Source organism: Eublepharis macularius, chromosome 4, assembly GCF_028583425.1.
Source record: "Eublepharis macularius isolate TG4126 chromosome 4, MPM_Emac_v1.0, whole genome shotgun sequence".
Classification (NCBI taxonomy): domain Eukaryota; kingdom Metazoa; phylum Chordata; class Lepidosauria; order Squamata; family Eublepharidae; genus Eublepharis; species Eublepharis macularius.
In genome coordinates, this window is record NC_072793.1 from 44777272 (window position 1) to 44802565 (window position 25294).

Below are 25294 nucleotides of genomic sequence, written 5' to 3' on the forward strand. Positions count from 1 at the left end.
TTGAGTTGCTTCCTACTTATGCCAATCTTATGAATGAACTACCTCCAAAACATCCTCTCTTTAACAGCCTTGCTGAGGTCTTGCAAACAGAATGCCATGGATTCCTTTATTGAGTCAATCCATCTCATGATGGATACATGGGGTTTTCCAAAGGGGACCCCAGACCTGTGTAGACCCAGACCTATGTAGATTCAGCAAAGTTGCTGCGTGCTGTGCCCTCCAACCATATCCTGGCATTAGATGGACTAAGGGAAGTATATGCATACCTTGATTCCATAGGCAGGCTGCTTGGACCAAATGAGCCTCTGTGTTTCTGTTGATTCAGGGATCTTATTAATGCAGCTTGGGGTGGGGAGGGCTTGCCTCTTGTGTTTATGAATATGTATGCATAGGATGCAGATATCTTCATTAACATAATTTATACAGTTTACTTTTCTTAGCATGGAATTTGAATTGCATAAGTACAGATACCCTCCATTGTGTATTTGAGAAACTTTAAGAGGGCAAGGCAAAAACCAGGCAGGTCATTTCCTGTCCTGATTCTTCAGTTAGGTCCTTTTTGCACTGGGACTTTAAAGCATTTCAGTGAAAACAGTGGGGTCCCACCTGGGTAGGAAAGGTCAAACAAAGGTACAAGGCTACAAGTGTCTATATACCAATGCCCAAAGTATGGGCAATAAGAAAGAAGAGCTTGAGCTTCTATTGCAAACAGAGGGCTACGATATAGTAGGAATTACTGAGACTTGGTGGGATGATTCCCATGACTGGAATGTGCTAGTGGATGGGTATGAATTGTTCAAGAAAAACCAGAAGGGTAGAAGAGGAGGTGGAGTGGTGTTGTATGTGAGGAGAGGGCTTGATTGTCAAGAAGTTATGGAGAATGGGGCGGACAGCCTGGTGGAAAGCATATGGGTAGAAATAAGGGGAGGAAGGACAAAGGGTATTATTGTTGGAGTCTGCTACAGACCACCTGACCAGCGAGAAGAAACGGATGCTGCCCTCTTTGAACAGATTGGTAGAGTATCCAGACATCAGAACCTTGTAATTATGGGTGACTTCAACTTCCCTGATGTGTGCTGGGAGACAGGCTCAGCAAAGCGTCATGAATCACGCAATTTCCTGACCTGCCTGGCCAATAACTTCCTTTTTCAAAAGGTAGAGGAAGCTACAAGGGGCTCGGCCATACTAGACTTGATATTAACCAACAGGGAAGAATTCAACAAAGACAAGTGCACAGTATTACATCTGGGCCACAAAAATGGGAAGCACAAATACTGGATGGGGGATACACTTCTGGGCAGTAGTATATGTGAAAGGGATCTTGGGGTAAGAGTGGACTGTAAACTAAATATGAGCAGTCAGTGTGATGTGGTGGCAAAAAAGGCTAATTCAATCTTGGGTTGTATCAAAGGGGCCATAGCGTCGAAATTGCAGGAGGTCATAGCCCCTCTCTATACTGCCTTGGTCAGGCCACACCTGGAGTATTTTGTGCAGTTCTGGAGGCCTCACTTCAAAAAGGATGTGGCCAAAATAGAGAGGGTGCAGAGGAGAGCAATGAGGATGATCAGGGATCTGGAGACTGAGCCCTACGATGAAAGGCTAAGGGCCTTGGGAATGTTTAGTTTGGAGAAGAGGAGGTTGAGGGGGGACATGATTGCTCTCTTTAAATATTTGAAAGGCTGTCATTTGGAGGAGGGCAAGGAGCTGTTCCAGTTGGCAGCATAGGGTAGGACGGGAAGCAATGGGCTTAAATTACATGCACAAAGGTACCGGCTGGATATTAGGAAAAACTTTTTCACGGTCAGAGTAGTTCAAAAGTGGAATCAGCTGCCTAGGGAGGTGGTGAGCTCCCCCTCACTAGCAGTTTTCAAGAAGAGGCTGGATGAATACTTGTCAGAGATGCTTTAGGCTGATCCTGCACTGGGAAGGGGGTTGGACTAGATGGTCTGTATGGCCCCTTCCAACTCTATGATTCTATTTGTTCTGCTTCCCATGTTTTCAGGAGTTTCACATTTGCAAGGTAGTCATGGGACCGATGTTTGTCCACGGTATCCCCGACTTTTCCCCCTGCGGACATACCGCAATGTTATTTTGAAGCCGCTGCCAAGTCACCTCTGGCCTGATTAATGTCGGTGCAAACTCTGTACTCCCCTTCTGCTTCTCTTCTCCCCACTTTCCTTTTCCCCAGGAGCTGATTGATCTGTGTGGAATTAACCACTCCCACCCCACTCAGCTCTCTGAACTCCTTTTCCACCATTTTTATCAGTAAAGTGAAGTAAGGGTCATAAGGCTGCTCCCTCCCAGGTATGCAAGGGCGTAGACTTTCCATTTTCCTTGGGGGGGGGGCTGGGGCTGGGGCTGGGGCTGGGCCAGAGGCACTGCTATATCTGGTCCTTAAAAGAACCAGGGTCCAGTAACGACATAGGGAGGAGCCAATGGCATCATAGGGAGGGGTTTCCATTACCACTATCTATGGAGGTGGGGCCATGGAGGATTTAGGGAGGGGCTCCCCACAAATTTAGGGGGACCCAGGCACCCATGAGGACTCTCCTAACAATCCCCCTGGGATGGGCCAAACCTAGGAAAAGGTGGGAGTTGGCCAGTGGTTATAGTGCTATCTCAGCAATCTCCCGCTGTGTCCGGTTTTTGAAATTCACTTTTAGGATAGTCACTTTAGGACAAACTAATGGTCACAAATTTGACACTAAGAAAGTCAACACAGAAAAGCCTGTAGGGGAAAATTTGTTAAGTTTTCCTGGATGTTCATTTACAGGAGTCTTGATTCTGCCTTATTATAGGGGTGACTTAGTACTGAAATTTACTAAATTGTGGCATTGCAGATGCCTTCACTTGGTAAATGTGAGGTTGAAGTTTGAACCAGGGCAGAATACAAAACAGTTGCTGTGCACTCGATTTCTGAGCAATGTACAGAGTTCAGAGTAGTAGCAATCTCCTTTTTCTCATTTCAAACTCATATCCACTAAGTGAGTGCAAGCACATTTTGAGGCAATTCAGAACAGTGCTAGTCACAACCCCAAAGAAATGGTTATACTACCTAGGATTGTATATACCTTGCTTTCTTAGCACACTGCTTAAAAACTCCACCTTAAAAACACAGACATTCAGAACACATTATTAACAAAATCACATAATTAAGTGCACATTCCTTGCCAATGTTCTCTCCAGGCTGCACACAGGGCAAAAGGAAATTTTTTAAAGGCTGATCTGCACCCCCACCCCCACCCCCAAATCTTGTTCATGCAGATGGGCTTTTTCATTGTTTCAGAGAGACAGCACTCAGGCTGCCATTTTAGGAATTGTCCTTTTCGGCAATAGATACCACCTCTCCATTTAAAAATGGAATTGAAATTGAAAGAGTTGCTTAGGAGTGGCTGAAGCACCCCCACACACTGCCATGAAAAAACTGTTCTCCCACACCCAGCCCCCCCACAAAAAAACAGCAAGCAAGCAAACAAACAAAGCTATTTCAGCAAGGAAACAAGGTCTACCCCTTTCCAGTGTTCCATTTCCAAAATACAATGTAATGATAAAGTAATTGAAAAGTAAAATAAAATAGACTCATTTTCCCTATTAAAAGGAACAGAAACTATTCCTTAACAGAGTAGCATTAATTGCAAAGAAAACGTGATGATGGGTGGTTGGAGCATGCTGGCTGGTGTCAGTGTAAAAGAGAAAGAAAATAACAAATTATACTTGCCTTAGTTTTAGAAAAGAAGTAAGAGTTCTTTATTATAGGATTTCTGTACTTTGTTAGGAAAGTGGAGAGAAAATTCCTATCTACCAATCTATTCCTGATTAGAAAGTTCTGAGATTAACAATCTAGACATCAAAGGATTGTTCAGGACAGTAAAGGAGTAAACAGATGCCCTGACCTGTCTATCTTTCTAACTCTCTGGTTTCTCCTCTTCTGAAACTTGAAGAAAAGGACAGCATTAGAAGTGAAGTCTTGTTGTTTTTATGTGCCATCAAATTGCCTCCGACCTATAAGGACCCTATGAATGAAAGACCTCCAAAACATCCTATCATTAACAGACTTGCTCAGATCCTGCAAACTGGAGGATGTGGCTTCTTTGATTAAGTCATCTCATTTTAGGTCTTCCTCTTTTCCTACTGCCTTCTACTTTTCTTAGCATTATTGACTTTTCCAGAGAGTCTTATCTTCTCATGATGTGACCAAAGTACAATAGCCTCAGTTTTGTCATTTTAGCTTCTAGGGAGAATTCAGGCTTTATTTGATCTAGTATCCACCTTTTTGTCTTTCTCGCTGTCCATGATATCTGCAAAACTCTCCTCCAGCACCACATTTCAAATTAATCCATTTTCTTCCTGTCAGTTTTCTTCACTCTCCAACTTTCACATCCATATATAGTAATGGGGAATATCACAGTTTGGATTATCTTGATGTTGGTTCCCAGAGAGACATCTTTATTTTTAGGGATCTTCTCTAGCTCCTTCACAGCTCTTCTTCTGATTTCTTCATTGTAGTCTCCCTTTTGGTTGATGATTGAGCCAAGGAATAGAAAAACTTGGACAATTTCAATTTCCTCATTCTCAACTTTAAGATTGTGTAATTCCTCAGTAGTCTTTACTTTTGTCTTCTTGATATTCAGTTGTAATCCTGCTTTAACACGTTCTCCTTTAACTTTCATCAGTAGTTGTTTCAAGTCTTCACTATTTTCTGCCAGTAACGTGGTGTCTTCTACATAACTCAAACTGTTCATGTTCCTTCCACCAGTTTTCACTCCACCTTCTTCTAGATCTAATCCATCTTTCTTTATGATATGCTCTGCATAGAGGTTGAACAGGTAGGGAGATAATATGAATCCTTGTCTGACACCTTTGCCAACTGGAAACCGTTCTGTTTTCTCATGTTCTGTCCTTCCAGTAGCCTCTTGTCGAGTACAGGTTGCACATCAAAATAATCAGATGTTATGGCACCCTTGTTTCTTTTAACAATCTCCATAGGTTTTCATGATCCGTACAGACAAAAGTTTAGCTGTAATCTATAAAATACAAGCTGATGTTCTTCTGAAATTCCCTGATATGTTCCATTAGCCATCGTAAATTTTCAATGTGATCCCTGGTGCCTCTTCCTTTTCTGAAGCCATCTTGAAATCTGGCATTTCTTGTTCCATATATAAGAGTTTTTGGTTTAGAATTTTGAGTATCACTTTGCTTGCATGGGAAATTAACATGATAGTTCAATAGTTGCTGCTCTCTTTGGCATCCCCTTTTTGGGGAATTATAATGTAGACTGAGCGTTTCCAGTCTGTCGGCCATTGTTTTTTTTTAAATGTAAATTGGAGCCAAGCAATTATGTTGCAATTATGTCCAACAGAGGCCTTGTAATCTGACTGTTGCTACATTGAATGTGGGTGGAGCCAGCCAGGGTTAAGGCCTAAGCTACTCAGTGTTGGCCATAGCCATAGGCATTTTAAGGCATTGTATAAATTCTTTTTTATATAAAATTTTATTTTTATAAATATAAGCAGAACAGAGAAAATAAAATAAAAATGATAGCATAATTATAATTCCATCAAAAGAAAAAGAAATGATAGAGTAAACATATAATAAAAAATATAAATAACTCAGGGTTTTTTATATCCAGTATATATCAATCCTTGAATGTGTTTGGCATCTGTCAGAAAAGAAAATATAGTCTCCAGTATTCAGATTTTTGATCCTCCAAGCATCTTCCAATTGTAACATTGCCACATAATTAAACACATTTTGGGGAAGTTTGCCTTTGGTTTTTTTCACCTATCATTTTTTTTGATCCATTACCCCATTCATATCTCCAAAGATCATTACCTGCTGGAAAATCGAAAAAGGATTGGAAAACGTTTTCATAAAAATTTTCTCTTGCATTGTTTGGCGCATATATTGTTGCTAGTGTGTAAATCTTGCCTTCCACAAGCCTGATTTTCAAAATCAGATATCTTCCGTCAGTCTCTCTTAATTCTTCTGTAGCATTTCTTTGTAAATTGTTTATATAAACTGCAACTCCTTTTAAAAATCATAAATTCTTAGTAAACACAGAAATACATAAGGGCAAAAAACAGGAGCAAAGCCCCAAAGAATCATGGAAATTGTAATATAAATAAGAGGGGTGGACAGTCCTGTGCTTCATCTGCCATTATAACTGAGTCCCTCATATGTCATTGCTTGCCCCCCTGACCAAATTCAAGGGGGCTTGAGCCCCTCAGTCCCTATTTAGTTCACCGGTTGCCCGGGGGGGGGCTCAGCCCCCCCTGACCAAATCCGGGGGGGCTAGAGCCCCTCAGCCCCCCCCATAGTTTACACCTATGGAGGTATGCAAGCACTCTCTTATTCTTTTGTCAAAGCTAGGAACAATTCCTAATGTTGCTGCTTATTCCCTGCTGGCTTTAAAAGCCAGGAAAGTGTTACATGGCTGCTTTTCCCTTCCTCCCTTGCGGTATGCACACACACTTTCTTTTTTAAAGGTAACATTGTAACATTGTCAATGTTGTAACGTTGTAACATTACTGCACAAAGCCAGGAAAGGATTAAATGGCTGCTTTTCCCTCCCTCCCAGGCATGTTTACTGCTTTGCCAAAGAGGGAAAAAAATAATGCCTGCAGAAATCTAAAGCAAGAAAAGGCAACAGAATCAGCTTTCCAGTGATTGGTGGTGGGGTGAGAATGCCTTGTCTTTGCTTCCTTCCCATGAATAGCAAAGCCAGAATAAGTTGTGCAAAATAGTTTTAAATTGCAGGGGAGAAATGTGCATAGTAAGAGAAATAGTGCAAATTACTCAGTATCTTTTATACAGTTCATTTTTCTTGGCACATAATTTGGATTGCCTGAATATAGATTTGTTTTTGGTTTAGCGCTCAGTGTGTGCCATTCTGAAAAAAGCATATAGTTAGACTGGCCTGTTGTGATGTAAACTGGCCAGCAGATGCTGCTGCATCTCATCAGCAACTAACTGCGACTAGATAGTGAGCACTTTATATTTGAAGAGTATTCTTTTGCTATCTTAGCTATAGTAGAAGGCACAAATAGTTGTTTGTATAATTGACATAATTTTACTATCATTTTTATGAACACAGCAAAGGTTTAAGCCACAGCTGTGGTAAGAAATAGCACTAAGTCCTTAGTATACTTTTATATATTGTTAAACTCAGATGAGTCAATGTCTTCACAAAATGGTGAATAAGATTAGGATTCATATGGCTTGATTTATCTAAACATAACCAGACCTGGATAGCCCAGGCAAGCCCAATCATGTTAGATCAGAAGGTAAGCAAGGTTGGCCTTGGTTAGTAATTTGATGGAGACCTTCAAATAGACAAGGGTAGCTATGGCAAACCCCCTCAGTCTCTTGCCTTGAAAATCCCAGCAGGGGTCACCATAAATTGGCTGTGACTTGGCAGCACTCTCCATCACCATCTGAACCTTAAGCAAGTCTTTCATTTGAAAACACATCTTCCCAACAATTACGATTAGCACCTTGGTGAGAAAGACAGGCTATAAATGAAGTAAATAAAGAAATAAGCTGTAATTTTAAAGATTCTAATAAGAATTCATGAGCTGCACAGATTTAACTGGAGAGCTGCATACGTATTATCTGCACCATATTGTCTATAAGGTATCTGAGGGAGTTTTCACACGTAGCAGTAAAAGTGTTTTTTGCCTTTCCTACATCAGCACTGTAAATACAAAATCTACATTGATGCCCCAATCCTGAGAGCTGCTGCAGTATGATGGCCAACTGCCACTGAACATTCTGCAGAGGGAGATAACAGTATGCACCCCTCTTCAAGGTGCACACAGCATAGCAAGTATGTTGGACTCCATGGCAATCTTGGCATCACACACCAATCAGACTACAGCACCAGATGATGCCTCTGAGAGGGGGCACACACAGGTACAGCGGATCACCATCAGCTGATCCAGCCTCTGCCCTTTAATGCCAGCCCCCCCCCTCCACAAAGAGAGAGAGGGCAGGGAGGAAAGACTCAGCCACAGTGCACCCCAACAGAGGCATGTGGCCGGAGCATCCACCTTCCCAGCCCATAGGGGAAAGAGCATCTGTGCAGCAGACAGGACGTGCCCCTCCCCTCTCACTGCCAAGGGTCTTACTGGCAGCAAAAGTGTTGCCCACTCTGCTCTGATCCCTCACATCCCTTCCCCTGCAAAAGTAAAAAAAAGACAGAGGCTAGGCTCAAACCCACAGCTCCCACACCAAAGACCAGCGTCCTTACCACTGGGCCTAGAGAGTCAGTTCAAAAGAGGTATGTTATCAGGTATTAGGCACTCCACTGCAGCCTTGATGTCACCACCAGCTATATGCAGCCAGGCAGAGACCATTAGACAGTCATGGTTCAGTGGAAAGGTACTGGGATAGCATATTAAGGGCTCCTGGTTTGTTCCCCATATGGGAGAGGCCAGTGACGGGCAAAAGCTTGGCAGCTGATGTTTTGCCCCTGCAAACAACAAAAGGGGTAACGGGTGTCAGGGCTTGTTGCTGCTACCGCTGGGCGGGGCGCCGGCTGGGCCAGCCCTGATGTCAGAGGGGTGCCAGGGATGCTGCAGGACCTTGCTCTGTGGAAGGAGGGGCAGTATACATCACCCAGCCTCCCTCTCAGTCCACTTGCTGGCCTGCTCAACCTGGCATGCTCACCCCCTGCGTCCTCCGTCCTCCGTCCTCCGTCCTCCATCCTCTCCTCCCAGAACTCTCCTCCAAGCCTCCCCTCTCGCGCTGCTCTGCTTCCACACCATCACTCCTTACTCACACCCACCACCCCAGAGCTCTCCCCAGCCAGCCTTTATAGGGCCTTCTCTCACCGCCCCGCCCTCCTTGCAGGTCCTGCCTGCCAGGCCACACCCCTCCCTGGCCTTCCAGCATTGGCCTGGGCTGTCTCAAGCTGCTGCAGTTGGGGTAGCTGGCTGTTCTGCCTGGATCAGCAACAGCTGCGTCATGTAGGCTGGCTGCCAGGCCTCTCTGGCTGAGCTGATTACTGAAGGTAGGCCCAGCTGTGGCCCCTTGGCTGGCTGCCCAGCTCTTCCCACAGAATGCCTTCAGCAGCTTCACCTGGAGGGGCTTGGTTCTGAGCGTCTCCTGAGCCAGGTTGCTGTCTTCAGGCTGAGGTGGAGGCTGGGGCGTGGCTCTGAGCTGCTGGGGCTGCTTCTCCTCTCTGCCAGGTAAGAGCTCTGTTTGGGCAGCTGTTGGGTCCCTATTCCTCCTGCTTTTGCCCTCTCTCTCTGCTCTGCTGAGCCCCCTATCTCCCCCCCTGGAGGGTGGGTCTAGCTGGTGCCTCTCTGCCTCCTCTAGCCCTCTGAGGCCCTGGCCCTTTGCCCCTTTCCCCGGGTGTAGGTGGGTTCTGACCCTGGTTGCTGGCTGGGGCGGCAGGGCTGCTGTCTCCCAGTTGCCTCCCTCCCAGCAAGTCCGGGAGCTGAGGCCCAGACCCCGGACAACGGGATGGCCCAACTGTGAGGCTATCCTAGAGATCCATCACTTTGGCAGGGATGCTGCTCCACAGCCCCTCTGTGCTGTACCCATGGCAGCAGCTCATTTGCATCCACCCGAGGACACCTGCACCTGTTTATCAGATGGCAGCAGTGCTCTGGGGTACTGCAGAGACCATCCTGCCACGCCAGAGCAGCCACACTGCCCCTGGGATCATCCATCAGCCCATTCCCAGTGCAAATTGCACACAGCAGCCAGCAGGGGAGACATTTGGTCAGCTTTCAGGTTACCCCTAGACCTATTATGTTTAGTAGCTGAACAAAACAGAAGTCCAATGGCACTAGAAAGACCAACAACAGTGATCCCAACATGGGTTCCCCTGAGTCAGAGTCCACTCTCTTGGATGTATGAATGGGCAGCCCTAATGGGAAGTCATAGATGGGGAGGAGGTGAGGCAGAGAGAGGTATGGAGCTAGGTTCCATTTGCTCATAAGGAGGGACAGAATTATAAAACACACCAGACTTTATTGAATAGCAATTCATGATATGGACTAACGTATGGGACTCCCTGTATCCAGCGTGGCATCTGTGCCTTTGAGATGCTCCCTGGGCCATGGGGAAACAGGCTGAGCTGTCCCTAGCACCACATGCATGTTTGTGAGTGAGGCAGACTTGCTGGACAGAAAGCTGCCTGAGAAAGGATGCTGCAGGAGCTGGGCTGGAACTGGTGACTGAGCAGGTCATGTTCCCATGTCTTCCTGTTAAATTGCTACCTGCACCAATACTAAACAGAACTATGTGCAGTGATGGCAAACAGCACAGGTGCCCTGCTGGTCACAGCTATCTTGTGGGGTCCCAGCAGGGTGTGTGAATGCACCGCATGACTATGGGGCTTCAGTTGCCAGGGAACTCTCCTGAGCTACATGCGGTAGCCCTCCATACGACATTTAACTGATCCCTTTGGGAAGTGCTGTGCAATTGCAATTGGAGGGAGGCGTTATTCCTGGGCTGGGGCATCTTAGGGAGCTGATTAACTCCTACCATGTCCCTGAGCAGACCCCATTCCCTGCCCTAGAGCTGCAGCTTGCACTGGCATTGCTCCATGCTGTTGCCACACTGACATCTAGCCAGGGCACTCCACCAGTGTATCTCAGAGATAAGCTGACAGTGTGTCTCATCGGCTCCCTGTGCACTTCCCCCCCCCTTTCATGATTGTGTTGTCGGTGTACATTTGATTTTGGTTTTTTAAAAGACTGCTCTTTATTGTGCATTATTAATATTCGTACTAGCCATCAGTGACTTTTGGGTGTTGTCAAGGAAAACTTGAAAATTTGGCCTATTTGAAGCTGTGACACAGCAGTTTCCTCCCACCAGCAGAGGTCAGAGTGGCACTAGCTAGCAAGAACTCTACCCCTAAGTGAAATCCCTGCTTGAGGGTAGAGGGAGAGCAATGTTTCAAAACACACTGTGTGTTCCAGTGAGCAGAGCGGATCCTTTTATCCAGTCAGGAAAAGCATCTCTTCTCTTTCAAGAAGCCTTGAGGGAAAGATTTCTGTATTTTGTTGTTATAAGAAGGGAACTCTGGCAAAGGGGAGGAAAGAAGGATGTCTGTGTTGTATACAGGTGCCCAGAGGACTGCTGGAGAAGTGAGGTACATGTTGCCAGACTGCCCAGCCCTCAGGAGGAGACATGCCAGAAGCTGCGTATCAAGAGTATTTGTTGAGTTCAGGTTATCATCTCTTGAAAGGATGACTAGACTAGCCAGCAACTCCGTTCTGGACAGGTTCCAATTCCTTTTTATTACAACCCAGTTCTTGGTCTCTGGTGCATAACCTAGTGGTCCAACAGGATGTTGTTGAACCCCGGCACTAAGCATCTTCCAGAGTTTGCAGTGTTCTGTTTGGGTGATCATCCAACAAACACATGCATTCTGGTTTCCTCATGTACCTGCTATGTGTGATGTTTCTTCCTGCTTCCCGGAATAAGCCCCAAGAATTCCAGTTTCCAAAGGCATTACATTCCTTGCTCTTTGTACCACCTTTTCCGTCATTTCACCCTGCCTCTGCCACAGCAAATTCCTTCCTCCTTGAGTGACTCACTGGACAGTTCTGGGAAGGAGGATGATTTTCTCCTTTCCAAGTTATTTCCTACTTGGCCGTAGCTGCTGTGCACAAGCCTGTGCTTCGTTGCCCCCTTTCATCTGCACTGCTGGATTAATATTTGTTAGTGCTTCGGGAACAGTTGTGCTGAATCCCTTCTCTCCCAGTAATCCTTGAATGTTGATGTTGCTGCCTTTGGCTTGGCTGACCATCCAGGAGAGAGCTAAAATGAGAACTTACCCTGTAGAACTGATTGCTATTAAATAATGTATGCTGTTGCTGTGTGTGTTCACATGCCCATCTGTAATTAGTAATTTTGGGGCCATAAACTCTTGAGATATACATATTCTTCACTGTTACCAAGTTACCCAATAGTATAATAGGATCTAGAAGAATTTTGTATCCAAGTCTGTTTTTTAATATTTTGTGCTTGTGAGATTTGCTCATTTGAATTTGGTAATGTTTTAGTATAAGCAGAAGAAAAATCAACAATTGGAAAGCATGTTGATCAAAAATAAAATGATAAGGTTGGGGGGAGTCAGGAACCTAAAAAACCCTAACACAACTTGGAACAGTTTGCATCCTGCTAAGGAGGAATGGAGGCACAGCATGGCTGTAGTGGGATAGCAGTAATGACAAGCTTGGGTGTTGGTTGTGGCTTGGTCTAAAGGGGGTAGTGGTTTCCTTTTCTCTGTCTGATTGTGTGTTGTGGTTGGGTCTGTGCTGTCCTCCTGCTCTCTCATCCTGCAGCAGAACTCTCCAGAAATCCACAAGAATTCTTTCCATATCTTATACATGCTGGTTCACTCTCTTGCCTCATAGCTACCAAGTTCCATCTTTCAAATCTAGCATAGTTAAGATAATGTTTAGACAGTGAGCTTTGGGGTGGGAACAATGGAAAATCTTTTGGAGCAGCTGCCACAGTGCTCTTATGAGAAGTCCTGAATCTGGTTAATTTGCTGGTTTCGACAAAAAGCTAGGCGACCCTTATCTTGTGGTAATACACACGTGCTGATACATGCCAGTGCTAGGACTTCCCTTGGTGAATTAAACTGAGGTCTAGACTGCACAATCTCAATCTTTTGTTGTGCTGCTGGAGGCCAGGGGATCTGTGCAGTTTCTACCAGTTCTAGTTCTCTCTGTATGCTTTGGTCCTCTTCAGCATTCTTCTTTTTGTTCCTATTTGTATGCCCTTACAAAGTTGCTTAATGCAAGGCCTGCAGGTGCCCCCACTCCTCCTCCTCTTAGTTGTTCCATTGGAGCTCCTCAGTAAGCCGAAGCTCTTCAGTTAAGGTGATGAAAAAGTTATTGGTTGCTAGACACCCAGCCAAGTCTAGAGGCAGAGGCCAGCTGGGCTTTGTTGCCCAGTTAGATTATACTGTTCCTTGAAATGTTCCATCCTGGAGCTACAGGGACAGAGGCAGGAAATCTAATAACTGGGCCTGAAACATCTGGGGCTACTACCCAACTTCAGGCCAAATGCGCATCCCTGCCAGATGAGACAGAACAACCAGACATTTTATTTGTACTGCTTCTGGCTGTGAATTCCTAGCTCTGCCATGGGGAGCTATAAGCAGACCGTGAGCAACTGCTGAGGCCCATTTAGGGTCTTTATGTAACTGTGGGATGCTGCCTGCATGCATCAGTGGTATTAGACTTGGGCAAAAGCCCTCCACCCCTAGTTGTATGTGTTAGAAACTGTAAAAAAGTTACTGGGGGAGGTGGGGGCTTGTGAATGGCCAGGATGGGCTTTGTCATCCTGGACTAAAGCTGGCCAAATTGGAGCATATTAAGAGGATATACAGAGCAAGAACCACTGTAGCAGAAGAAAACTCATTCTATACCCCTATGTGAGAGCCAGTGAGATTGTTTGGAAACCACAGTTTAGTTGTGTCCTGGCCTTGCACAGTAACAGACTAGAGAGGCCTGATTTGCTAGTTCTGCACTCTCTTCTTTCACGTAGACAATATGTTGTTCATAAGGTGGGTCTGGTGTCTTTTAAGCACACACCCTTACAGATCATTGTTGTCTCATGGCTAGTAACAATGCTAGATGTTTTCAACTCAGCTCAGACCCAGCCAGGGTGTCTAGGGGCAGTTACAGCCAAGACCATGACCTTATTGCGAAAACTGCTTGGATTACAGCCTATAATGCACTGATTTGCACTTGGAGAATAATAGAATGCTGGAGATATCTGTAGGTCTTTGTCAAAGGAAAATTGCAGTAGTTGCTGGTGGTGGTTCCAGGGAACTGTGAGCAGGCACTTCTTTCTTTTGCATAATTGAGTTTTGCAAACCTCATCTGACTGGCAGGTAGCCAGACTGTCAAGAATTTTACTATCCCTAGTGGCTAGAGAGCTATTGCCTAGCCTGTAGAAGCAGAAGATCTGGACGAATGCTATCTTTTTGCAGCTCCTACCTTGAGTTATATGGCAGAAGAAACAGGGATGTACAATAATCTAGCTTCACCACTGGTGGCAGGGCCTAGTCGATGCATGCAATCTGTTACTTGATCTGCAAAAACTTCTGTCAATATATCAAATAGTTGTGACTAGCAGGACTCCTGTAGTGTAAAATCAGGAACATGTTTCACAAGTGATGACTCTCCCCCCCCACCCCCCCACATTTACACCGGGTGCTGCCTGATGTACCATAGTAAGCCAAGGTCACTGAAGCTGTCAAAAAAAGAAAGCACAGATCTGCCTATTGGCATTTCAAGATACTAGATACCCTGGACCTGAAAATCCGTGGGTCATCATTAAAGATAATATCCACAACAGTGTGTGCATAAACAAATAAGGGGACATATATTTTCCTGACCTATGGAATAATCTGGCAAGTCCTTGAGAGTGGTGTATTTAAGCATTCTGTCATTCTGTGTACTCTTGTGACAAGCCAAAGATGGACCTGTGCTTTCTGACACTTCAATGTGGGGAGGAGCACTTATTGGCAATGCCTCCTCTTCTATAGCTTTGAGTGTCTGAAGACAATAGTCTGGTGGAACTCAGAAGTAGGTGTTCTATCCAAATTTGGAATCACTCTGCCTGTCTGGTTGATGTAAGATTGATTTAATAAATGACCTAACATAACACATTGTGTGTAGGCTATCATACTTACTTGTAGGAAACCACTGTTGTAGACTTGCTTCAAGGAGGCGCCACTAGAGGTGTGATGAATAGGCGCCAAGTTTTCTCTCTGGAATGTCTGTTGCTGCCTTATTCTGGAAGTTCTGTTTACATATTTCTTACATCTGAAGGTTCTATCTGTGATTTCACTAGAAATACGTCTTGCAGAGGTTTTTTTATGCTATACCAGCTTTGATAATGAGCTCTTTCCCTTCAGAAAGTTACTAAAGGAAAGGAACTACTTAGGCACTCATTTCACAATGAGCTGTAGTTACCTTGTTATTATTGTTGTTGTTTCTGTTGCTTCTTATTAGTGTTGTTTAATTGTTGTAAAAATTAAAAATTCCAAAAATAAAAAGTTAAAAAAAAACACCTGTTCCAATCTGGAACGTATATGTAATCCTCATTAAGTTCATAAGAACTTCCTTGATAACTTCTTTGTCTCTTCTTGAATATGTTGATCCAGAAATGTGTAGTTGTAGTAATATGAAGACCTACTTCATGAGCTAGCAAACAAATCTCTCTTAAAGCAGCTTGACAAAGTGGTAACTCCTCACTTCATTTGCATCTACGTTCCCAGAATAGTGTGTTCTTCCAATTTCAATCTGAGCTTTAACTTGCCTTTCTCCCCCCACCCCTCCCCCAGGAAAACATACTAAGGGCTACTTCCCACAAATTAAATATTATAGTATCTGTTTTCAGAAAACAAAGTAAAGTTGAAAGCTTCAGCAACTGTTTAATTCCTTTTTCAAAGCTGCTTTAGTGTCCTTACGTGCCATTTTGTGTAATTATTAATATTTCTTAAAGTACCTCAGGAGAGTTACCACCAGTTTTGCTATTGCAATAAGTCTGAAGGAGATTAGGCTGAGGAATGTGTGTGACTGGCCAAAGATCACTTAGTGACCTTCAGGGTTGAGCTGGGATTCAAATCTCAGGTTTTCCATGTCTAGTACTCCAGCTACTACACCACTCTGTCTTGTTCAAATTACTACTTTAAAAATGCAAAGCATTACCAGTTTCTTAGGACAAGAACTCCCCGAGGTAGATTTGGAGTGTGGGTGTGTTCATCCATTAAGGGCCTGTGTACCATAACAAGACTTGGCGGTAGTTTGTTTCTAAGCACAATATTGCCAACAATGGAGTGAGATAAGGTTTGTGAGAAGGTACTTATCTAGTATACATCCCTGCCACCTGTTCTCTGCCCTTTCATAAGTGGTTGTGAAAGAAAGAGTTGCTTTCTGTTGGTGGTCATGAAATTACCTCTGGCTTCACATATTTCATGCCTGTTCTCTTCTGTATTTCAAAGACTACATATTATGTTTGATACATGGTTCCAAAGGTGAATACCACCTCTGAATTCCTCATGGCAATTCAGTTTAGAGTTTTCCTGACCCTAATTAGCCTGGGCAGGTGTTATCTGCCCTCTTGGGTGGCTGCATATAGAAGAATTCAATACAGCCCTTCCAGCAGAGCAAATAATGTCCCTAGGGCCATTTTGAGTTACAGGGGGGAGGAGGAAGGCCCTCCTCCCCCTGCACCACAGTCCCAGTCGGAATCAGGCCCCTGTGGCACTTCTGGATTGAGTTGCCACAGGGAACTCTCATCTGCCATATGGCTGCAAGTCCCATGGTGATCACATGTATAATGTAACGTGTAGTTTGATCCTAGTTTTATGGATTTCTTCTTAAACACAAGCAGACAGTTTCCCTTAAAGAAACTTGGCTATAGCTGAGATGGCATTTCTTCCTACAAACTTGAGGAATTTTGAAGAAAGAGACTTTAAAAAAGCATTACAATTCTAAAAGGACAGATGAAAAGCAAGGATTCCTCACCCCGCCCCAGCCTTGTAAAGAAAAATCCAACTAGCTACAAATGATAGTAAGAAAATTGCCTTTTAAGAACTCACTCTCTCTTCTCATCCAAACAACTGAACATTCCTCCATCATTTCCAAGGCAGGAAGTTAGGAGGCCAACTTGCTCAACAAACAGGTTGTTGAAACAAAGCTCTGAACGTACATTTGTAATCCAGCTCTCCTCTTGGACGATCATTCAGCAACCTCTTCAGAGGGGTTGGTTGGTCAGCTTCCAGAAATGAAATATGCCTCAGTCCTAAACCCTGGCTGTTATGGATAACAGCAATCCTAATAGTACAATCTTGTGCAGACTCAAGTATGAGCCCATGAAGAGGAAGTGAAAGAGAAATGCTGGACTGTTGCTCACTGAACAATCACAACCTGACCCTTAACCAATCCTGCTTCAGAGAATTGCCAGTCTTTTCAGAACAATGTCCAAATGTTGACTCCCAGTCCACCCTTCAATTCAAAACAACTCAACAATGAAATTATCTTTGTGCCTAACTGCATACTAACCTGGAAGCATCTCTTGCTATAAACCCACTGCTTATACATCCTAGCAAAGGGCTAGTTCACACATGCATAAGTCTCAGTAGATGACTGCAGTGTCATCTGATGGCTGGCTGGTGTGAATAAGATCTGCAGATCTGATACCACTGGCAGAATTTACTGTTACCCAATGCCCCCTCTAATACAGTCCTTTTTCCAGAAGTTAGTTCACATACACAGTTACAAATCAAGAAAGATACATACATGTATAAACGCTCCCTAAGTCAATGGTGTGTGTGTGGAAGGGGGGGGGCAAATGTTTTAAACGTTGTAGAAATGTGCAATCAATAAAACTTCTCATGGGATGTGACAGAATGGGTTTTAAATGTAAGAATTACCAAATGCTGCATCCAGAGAGTGGAAGGTAAAGGGTTAAACCAACTGCCTGAAGGGAGGATGATTGCTGTGCTGCTCCCCCCTCTCTGATTGGCCAGTGAGAAGGTAACAAATTTGTGCTGACAGGATTGTCAGGAGAGAGTCAAAGCTTGGAATCTGAGCAGGGAGGGTAAGACTGTGAATCCTCTGTGTGAGGTAAAAAGGGGAGAAGTTTGCCCAACTGGAACAGCTTAAGATTGATGAAAAGCTTCATGAACTGAAGTGGGAAAACCAGCACTAATTTTATTCAGATAAAATAGAACTGGCAGAGGAAGTGGCTTGTAAGGAGACTCCCCTTCAGCCAAGAGAATAAGAATATGTTTTAGTAGAAGAATAATTCCTGCTCAGTGCCTGGAAAGGGGTTTTTGGTTCTATGGAGTGCCCCGGGTCTGGAGTAAAAGGAAAAGAGTGCTGTGTTGAAGTTTAACACTTAAGCTGTGAAGTGAAATCTCTGAAGGAACCTTGTTTAAGTAACTTAAGTCTGAAACTACCAACCTTTCACTTCTAAGATCTGTACCTACAAACAAAGCTTTAAGAAAACTATTGCGCCTAATGCTTGTGAACTATTCTGTTCAACAAACAAAATTTACCTCCACTTTCTTTTCTCTGCCTATCTGCATTTCAACCCTGCCTGTTGAATAACCTGCTGTTATCTTTCTGAACTTTACTTAGCCTCCAATGCCATTTCATTTTAAGGGAGTCATGGGCTTCTGCTCTTTCCCTACTTAATTTTGGGCTGAGATATAAGCCGTGTGTGTGCGTGCATGCGTGCGCACCTGCCCACATGCGCGTGTGTGCGCGCGCGCACACACACACACACAGACATGTTTTTAAAGTGTGAGACAAGAGGAATTCTAAGTTATATCCAGCTACATGCTACCAGAGGCTTCCCAGATCCCGCAAACAACCTTGTCCGATTTTGAGAATGTACAATCAACAAAGCTTCTCATAGGATGGCTTCATAGGGTTTAACAAAGCATGTGCAAACTAATTTTTCTGCGTAGAAAGCTCTAAATGGACCCACCAAGGATGGGTTCCCAGTCTAGCCATGATGAGAATCGACATGCCTTCTTAGTTCAGCTTTTATTCTATAATATGGATCCAGCAAATTGTCAGTGAAAGGCACTAAATCTTTTGGGGGGGGGGAATAAATAAAATTGTAAATTGTAAATGTGTTTGTCTTAGCCAGAGAGCTGAAATGGTAGAAAAATCTTGCATATGGTAGGGCTGTTCAGCAAATGAATAAAATCTCAGAGCTGAAGCCTGTCTGAAGTAGTGGGGGGAAAGTGGAAGACATTGACAGATGTGGGTTTTAACCACATTCCCTTTTCCTCCATCTGTCCTTTTTGACCTTGGGAAAGTTGAGTCTGGGGAATGCAGGACCGGTGTAGACAAATGGCCAATTTGGTCAGGGAGTTGCAGTGAAGAGGAAGAAGCCTTATTGATGGAAGAGAAACAATTTTTACACTTTTCCCTTCCTTAGTGCAGCTCTGAACTCACATGGATGTGTCCACGCAGATCCTGTAACCCCAGGAATCAACTTTTCAGGATTCGAAGGGACTGCTGGGGGAGAATGGAATGTGGTGAAAATCCATGCTCCTTCCACTGACAGCTCAATTTAATCCACCTCTAAGTGTGTTCAGATTATGAACCACCACTGATCTAGCAGGCTAGATTTATGGGCTGGTCTGAACAACTACTTGCCAACCTGAGTATCATATGGGTTTCCTTGTATACAAGGTGACAGCAAAAAAATTATATGAATCTATCCTACAAGTATGTTGCAACAATACTTTTTTGATGTATAGTGGTGATTACAGCTGTGTTATACTTGTAATAATATTTATGAATAACATTAGATGCTTCATAAACAATGACTTGGCATGGTCATCCAACCACTCTGCAAAGGTAGTGTCTTGTCTCCAGTGTTAATTGCCTTAGAAGCTGCAAAATAGGTAACATCTTTCACGTAGAAACCCTGCTTATGTGACCACGGAATTGCTAGAGCATGCATGAGAAAGGTTTTGTGCATGCATCTTCAGATAAAAATGGATCTCTGGTAGCAAGATCTTTCTGTGTTTGACACACTGGAATCCTGATGCCAGTTAGAGTAGACTGTGCTGACCTAGGCAGACTAGAGTCTGACTCTTTGTAAAGTAGCTTTATATGTATGCATGTATGGGTGTAATGTTCATAATACTTTGTGAACAAAAGTTCTGAGTATCTGAAGTAGCAGTGGCTACAGGAAAGAATCCCATGTGTGCTGAATATAATTTACCCTCTACATCTAATCTCTATGGCTACTTTTAAGTGCTCAGTCTAATCTAGCTGGATTAGCAAAGACTCCCTTCTGCTACAGACTCCCCATAGGTTAAAAACTGTTTCAAAAGCAGTGTGACACTAGCCACTGTAAAGGAACAACCCAAATGTGCTACAAGCCAGACTGCTGCAATTGTGTGTAGAGAGGCTCTGTCAGCTAACCAGCTTATCGGAAAGCCCTGTACCCTGAGAAACTGACAGGCCATTGTCATATGCAGATTGCAGAACCAGTGCAAGGGTAAGGTAATTAGGATTTTGTAGGCAGTAATTTCTCCACCTTACATACTGATTTATGGGAAAGATAGTTTCAGGTGGGTAGCTGTGTTGGTCTGCAGTAGAAGAACATGGTTAAGATCCAGTAGCATCTTAAAGACCAACTAGATTTCCAGGGTATGAGCTTTCGAGAGTCAAAGCTCCCTTCTTCAGATACGTTTAGAAGTAGAAGTATAAATGGTTTTATTCATCCAGAAGGTGGGAGAGGTATTTAAAGTAAGAGTGGAAGGTATAATAATACTGTAATTAGCTTTGACTATTGAAAGCTCATACCCTGGAAATCTAGTTTCTCTTTAAGGTGTCACTGGACCCGAATCTTGCTCTTGATTATGGGGAACTGAGCAAAGAAAATTTCCTCAAATTTCTTCAGGTTAGTGTGAATCCTTTTGATAGGCATAAAATACCACTTAAGTGAAAAGGGAAAGCAGTTACCATCCTAGATCCTAAAAGCGGATGCAAGGAGTCTGTGTTCCAAGGATGTATATGACCTCTTAATTCTCATTGGTGCTGGCTTAGTTGGCTTCTTCCCAGATCACTGTCTCATCCTGCTTATGGAAAGAGTTTCTAATTCTGGCCAATAGCTGACATCCTGCTGTGCTGCATTTTTGCCCCTTCTCCACCCACATACACACACTCAATTCCTGGGAACTCTACAGGCTGCAGAAGCTTTGACCCCTTTGTAGACCATGTTTCTCATTTGGGATCGGCAGCAGCTGCTGCTACTCTGATTAGCTCAGGGGAAACACTAGTAAATACTAGTTTTCCTCTCCCTGGGGGCTGTAATCAGTAGTGTAGCTGGAATTAACAGCACCCCAAGAGACACATAGGCACGGAACTATCAATGTAGAATGCTGTCAAGGGGAAAGGTGCTTCCTGGGAATATGCTGGTAAGAACAGTGGAAAGAAGAGTGGTGCAGGCATGAGGAGTGCTGCTGGGGAGGTGTATAGCTGTTCTCTAAGAAGAAAATGAGCCCTGTATATGCTGAAACAAAAGCATTTGTGCTTTTGGTCAAGAAAGTTCTGAACCTGTTAGGAGTCTTCACAAAATATGTAACCTGCTTGCTATTGGTCTCCCCTATTACGTAGTGTCTTTTCCACTGGAGTATTATTCTAATTTTGCTACAACTAATAAGATTTCTTTTCTGCTCTCTGGCTCTTTTCTTTTAATGGGTGTATGGTAGGCTGTCTTATATACCCTACCCTGACTTTCATCCTCAATTCTGTAGCTGTCTTACTACCTCCATATGCACTTGCACTCTGAAAATGCCGCCTCTTTTCTGTTATTGCCCACTTCAGACCTGTTTCATTAAAATCCAAAGTGTTTGTGTTCGGCAGTTAGTAATACTGCCTGGAAGTGGGCTAGTGGTGTGATGCCCAAAGCTGATGCCTGGGTATTGTTACCCGAATGGTAGTAGTGGAGAACTAACTTATGAGAGCTTGGCCTTGTTCCTAAGCAAGGGCTACTAGTGTGTGTATTGAACAAGCTCACTGGACCCCTTTTCTTGCTGTCTTCCAGATATGATCAGTCAGAGGTCTGCTGGAGCCAAATACAGTGGGAGCACTCAGCTTGGCACAGGAAGGGGCACTCTGAGGCTTCGGGCCAAGGGACCAGCCACTGTGGAGGAACAGGTGTGTGTCTAACCCAAATCCAGCAATGTCTGTAGGAAAGGCTGCAGAGGAACTAGTAACTGTCTTATTCCAAGAGTGGGTCAACTTTTCCTCAACCTTTCTCTGCCTTGGTTCAAATGTAATGGCAAAGCATGGCTGGTACTGTATGAAAGACCCTGAAGCAAACCTTAGATAAGCATGCCCCCTCTTCTTCTCCATTTTTTCCTGGTTTTGCCAGACTAATGTTTGCTCTTACATTCAAGCATTCAGGTACTTTGAATCGGTTCTACTAGTAGTGGAACTTTACTCCAGCAGAAGGAAAGTCTACTGCAAGAGACAGGCTCTGCAGCTACCAGAACAGATTCATAAGGTCCAGCCTTGTGGGGTTGGACTTGCTTTGTAAACAAGAACTGTGAACCACAGAGGAGGAAGCATAAATGCCAGACATTTGTTTATGTGGCACCAAACCATAGTGTAGTATTGACTGCATCAAAGCACTGTTTTTGAAGAGGCCCATCTTTTTAGTCTCCAGTCACATTGCAGCCATGTTCCCCTGCATTATCACAGAAGGTCTTGTCGGTTCCTGGGCATAGCTAAGTCAGGGGTGGGGATGGATTTAAAGTTTTCAGCTTCCCTTCAGCATTTCTGTCAATACCACATTGCCTCAGTAGATGCCCTGTTCCTATTCACAGCCAACTGCATTTGAGGAGAAAGCCATTGAGAAGGTTGACGATCTTCTGGAAAGCTACATGGGCATTCGTGACACAGAGCTGGGTAAGCTCCCTCTATTCCTTTTTCCAGTCTGCATAGTAAAAAAATGTTAAAACGTCAGTTGGGATGATGAATCAGCAGCATCCCAATATGCTTTAGCATCTCCCTAATTTGCACACTTGAGGAATGGAAATAACAGATCAAATGTGAGGTTCTCCCTTTGTCTCCAACAAAGGTTTTTTTCAGGCTATTGATTGATACTCATCTCTTTCTTTTTTCTGTCTCCCTGCATAGCTGCTACCATGGTGGAGCTGGGCAAGGACAAGCAGAATCCTGATGAATTTGCTGAGGCACTGGATGAGCAGCTGGGCGACTTTGCTTTCCCAGACGAGTTTGTGTTTGACGTCTGGGGGGCCATTGGGGATGCCAAGGTTGGACGCTACTAGGACTCTGCGCTCTGTTGGACCCTGCAGGCAGGACCATTGGGCAGGCCCACTGGTGGGCCTGGCACAACACTGTGCCCTCCTCTTGTTGCTAGGTCACCCGTTTCCTTTCTGAAGGGGCTGGAGCCAGAGCTACAGGGGCCATAGAGCAATAAGTAACCTGCATCAGTGACAGGAATGTAATGTGAAGTAGAGCCAGAAATATTGTTGCTGCTGCTTCTCACCTCCCTGTGCACAGAGACTCCTCCCTTAGATGAGGGTAGTCTGCCAGGAGGACTTCTTGTCGGTTTCCTTGTCTGATCTAGGCACTGTTCTCAGGCAAGTGCATTGGCCCTTGCTGGTTCCCAAGCCTATCCTTGCATGAGAAAGAACAAAACAGAATGCTGATTTCAAGCCTGAGAGGGTGATATATTGGCCTTGGCATTCTGATATGCCATTCTCCTGAGGAGTCCCACAGAAACTCCAGTGGAGATGCATTGGCGAGGGGGGTGCTATGTCGGCAGCCCCAAGCACCTCCTAGCTGTGTGTGTCTGTTGTAAGCAGACAGAAGCCTAAGAAGGTGTACTCTTTTATTTTCTTTCCCAGAATTAGCATCTTCTCTGCTATTTTGGTACGAGATACATGTTGGCAAGTCGTTTTGCAGTAGGCTCATTCCACAGATGCTGTCTCCTTCACTCTGTTGTGTACACACAGGAACACACAGCCTTCTTTAGGGAGTGCCCCACTTGTCTAGTGTCTTTTTGCTCCTTGTAGCTTGCTGTAGGCCTTAAGATGGGAAACATTCTGTTGTTCCCCTCAAAGCACCATAAGCAGCTAATGGAAGGAATACACTTGTCATCTGTCCTATTTTCTATAGATGCAAAAAAAATCTGTGGGACTAGGCACCAACTCTGCTCCTGGGGTCCCAGGTAAGTTTCTGTCCCATCCTGCCTTATACAGCCTGTAGCTGCTCTGTGCCCTACTTCCCTGCCCTATTGTGACAGTAGTGATGTCAAACTTGCAGTTCAATTACAGTTACAGCCACATATAACATAAGCATATGGTTGCACACCCAGGTTTGGCCAGTCTCTTTTCTAAATGGGCCTGGCCTCCTACAGATTGTGTCGCTGATTTTTTTCTTCATGCACTTGAGCTTTTATGACCCCTGGCAACTCATGCTGTGTGGATAGTGCAAAGACTGTCCCAGGCAGAGCCCATGCTGAGCTGGTCACAGCAGTGGCATTTTCCATGCTACTGTTGGGGGTACTCTGGCCCTGGACTTGTTCCTGGAAGTTGTTCTCCTCAAGGTGCTTCTTATCAGGACTTGGAGGCCCTCCCCAGTGACAGCAGCAGGGTCCCCTCACTGTCTCAATTGGGGCATGTCAGGGTCTGTGTTGACTAATCTGTTCGTTTGTATTATACTGACCTACCTCCCAGAGTGACCCAATTAGTGTCTGTAAAGCATTCTCTATTAAATTATTTATCTCTCACTGACACACACCCCAATATGTTAGTTCTCTACCTAGTGTTACATCCTCAGACTGTAATTTGGGCTGTGTCTGGTTGTCCTGGGAGCTGAGATGGTTACCTTCAGCTGCACCTCACAACCCCAATTCACCTACTGTATCTTTAAAACACTAACCCCAGATAGGATATGGAGCCTAGTTGCCCTCTATAGTACACCTCAAGCTCAGAGAGGGCAAGGCTTCTGCCAAGCCCTGCCTACCCCTGTCCTGGCACTGGAAGTTTCTTGGGTAGACCAAGCACCATATCCTCCTTGGGCATATTTTTGTATTCTATGTGTAAAGCATCTTTAAGATAAAGTATATTGACACTAATAATATCTCTGTGTATGTATGTATATATGTAAAGAGTGTAAGGAATGGCATTCTGGTATTACATTTCTCTTGCCCTCTGAGTGCATTAGAAACCTGTAGACATGGAGAGGAAAAGTCTGCTGGAGAAGGAAGCTGGAAGGGGCCAGAAAAGTTTGTGTAGTGCTGTAAGTAATAGGTAAGCAACCATGGTTCCTTGGCTGCTTCTGAGGAAGAAGAGAAGGAGATACAGCAGAAGTGTGTTACATTCTACATTTCAAAGAGGTATTGGTACGTATGGATTATAGATCCCACAATAGACAAGGATGCCTGCCATGAGCAATGCCCAACATAAAATTGCTGCAACCTGCATGGTCACAGTCTGTTGTGTTTCTTCTGGATCCTAGGCCTGAGTGAGCCTGCCGCCCATTAGCTCTTTGACATGCCCTTTAGGTTTGAGCTCTGGCAGAGCTGCATATTATGCATCCAGGGTACTAAGGATCACAGGGGTTGAGCAGTTGCTGCCCACAATTTCCCCCCCCCCCCGTTGAAACACATACTTCTACATCTTACAGTGTGGAGCAGTCTGAAGATAAATAGGTTGGATCTTTTGCCAAGTGCTGGCTTGTAAAAAGAAGTAGAACCAGATGCTGTGTTGTGTGGAGGTTTTATGGGTGTTCTGCTACTGCTGAAC

The 25294-nt window shown here is 44.4% G+C and overlaps 1 protein-coding gene across 3 annotated transcripts in view; it reads left to right on the forward strand.

Annotated features, from left to right (window-relative positions):
- LOC129328986 (PDZ domain-containing protein GIPC1-like) overlaps positions 1 to 25043 on the forward strand; it is a 111647-nt gene extending 86604 nt beyond the window's left edge. For all 3 annotated transcript variants that reach the window (XM_054978349.1, XM_054978350.1, XM_054978351.1), the window contains exons 5-7: positions 21562 to 21674; positions 22346 to 22427; positions 22659 to 25043. In XM_054978349.1, the coding sequence (XP_054834324.1) occupies positions 21562 to 21674; positions 22346 to 22427; positions 22659 to 22810 (347 nt within the window). In that variant the 3' untranslated portion in view covers positions 22811 to 25043. The remainder of the gene's footprint in view (positions 1 to 21561; positions 21675 to 22345; positions 22428 to 22658) is intronic.
- The last annotated feature ends 251 nt before the right edge of the window (positions 25044 to 25294 follow it).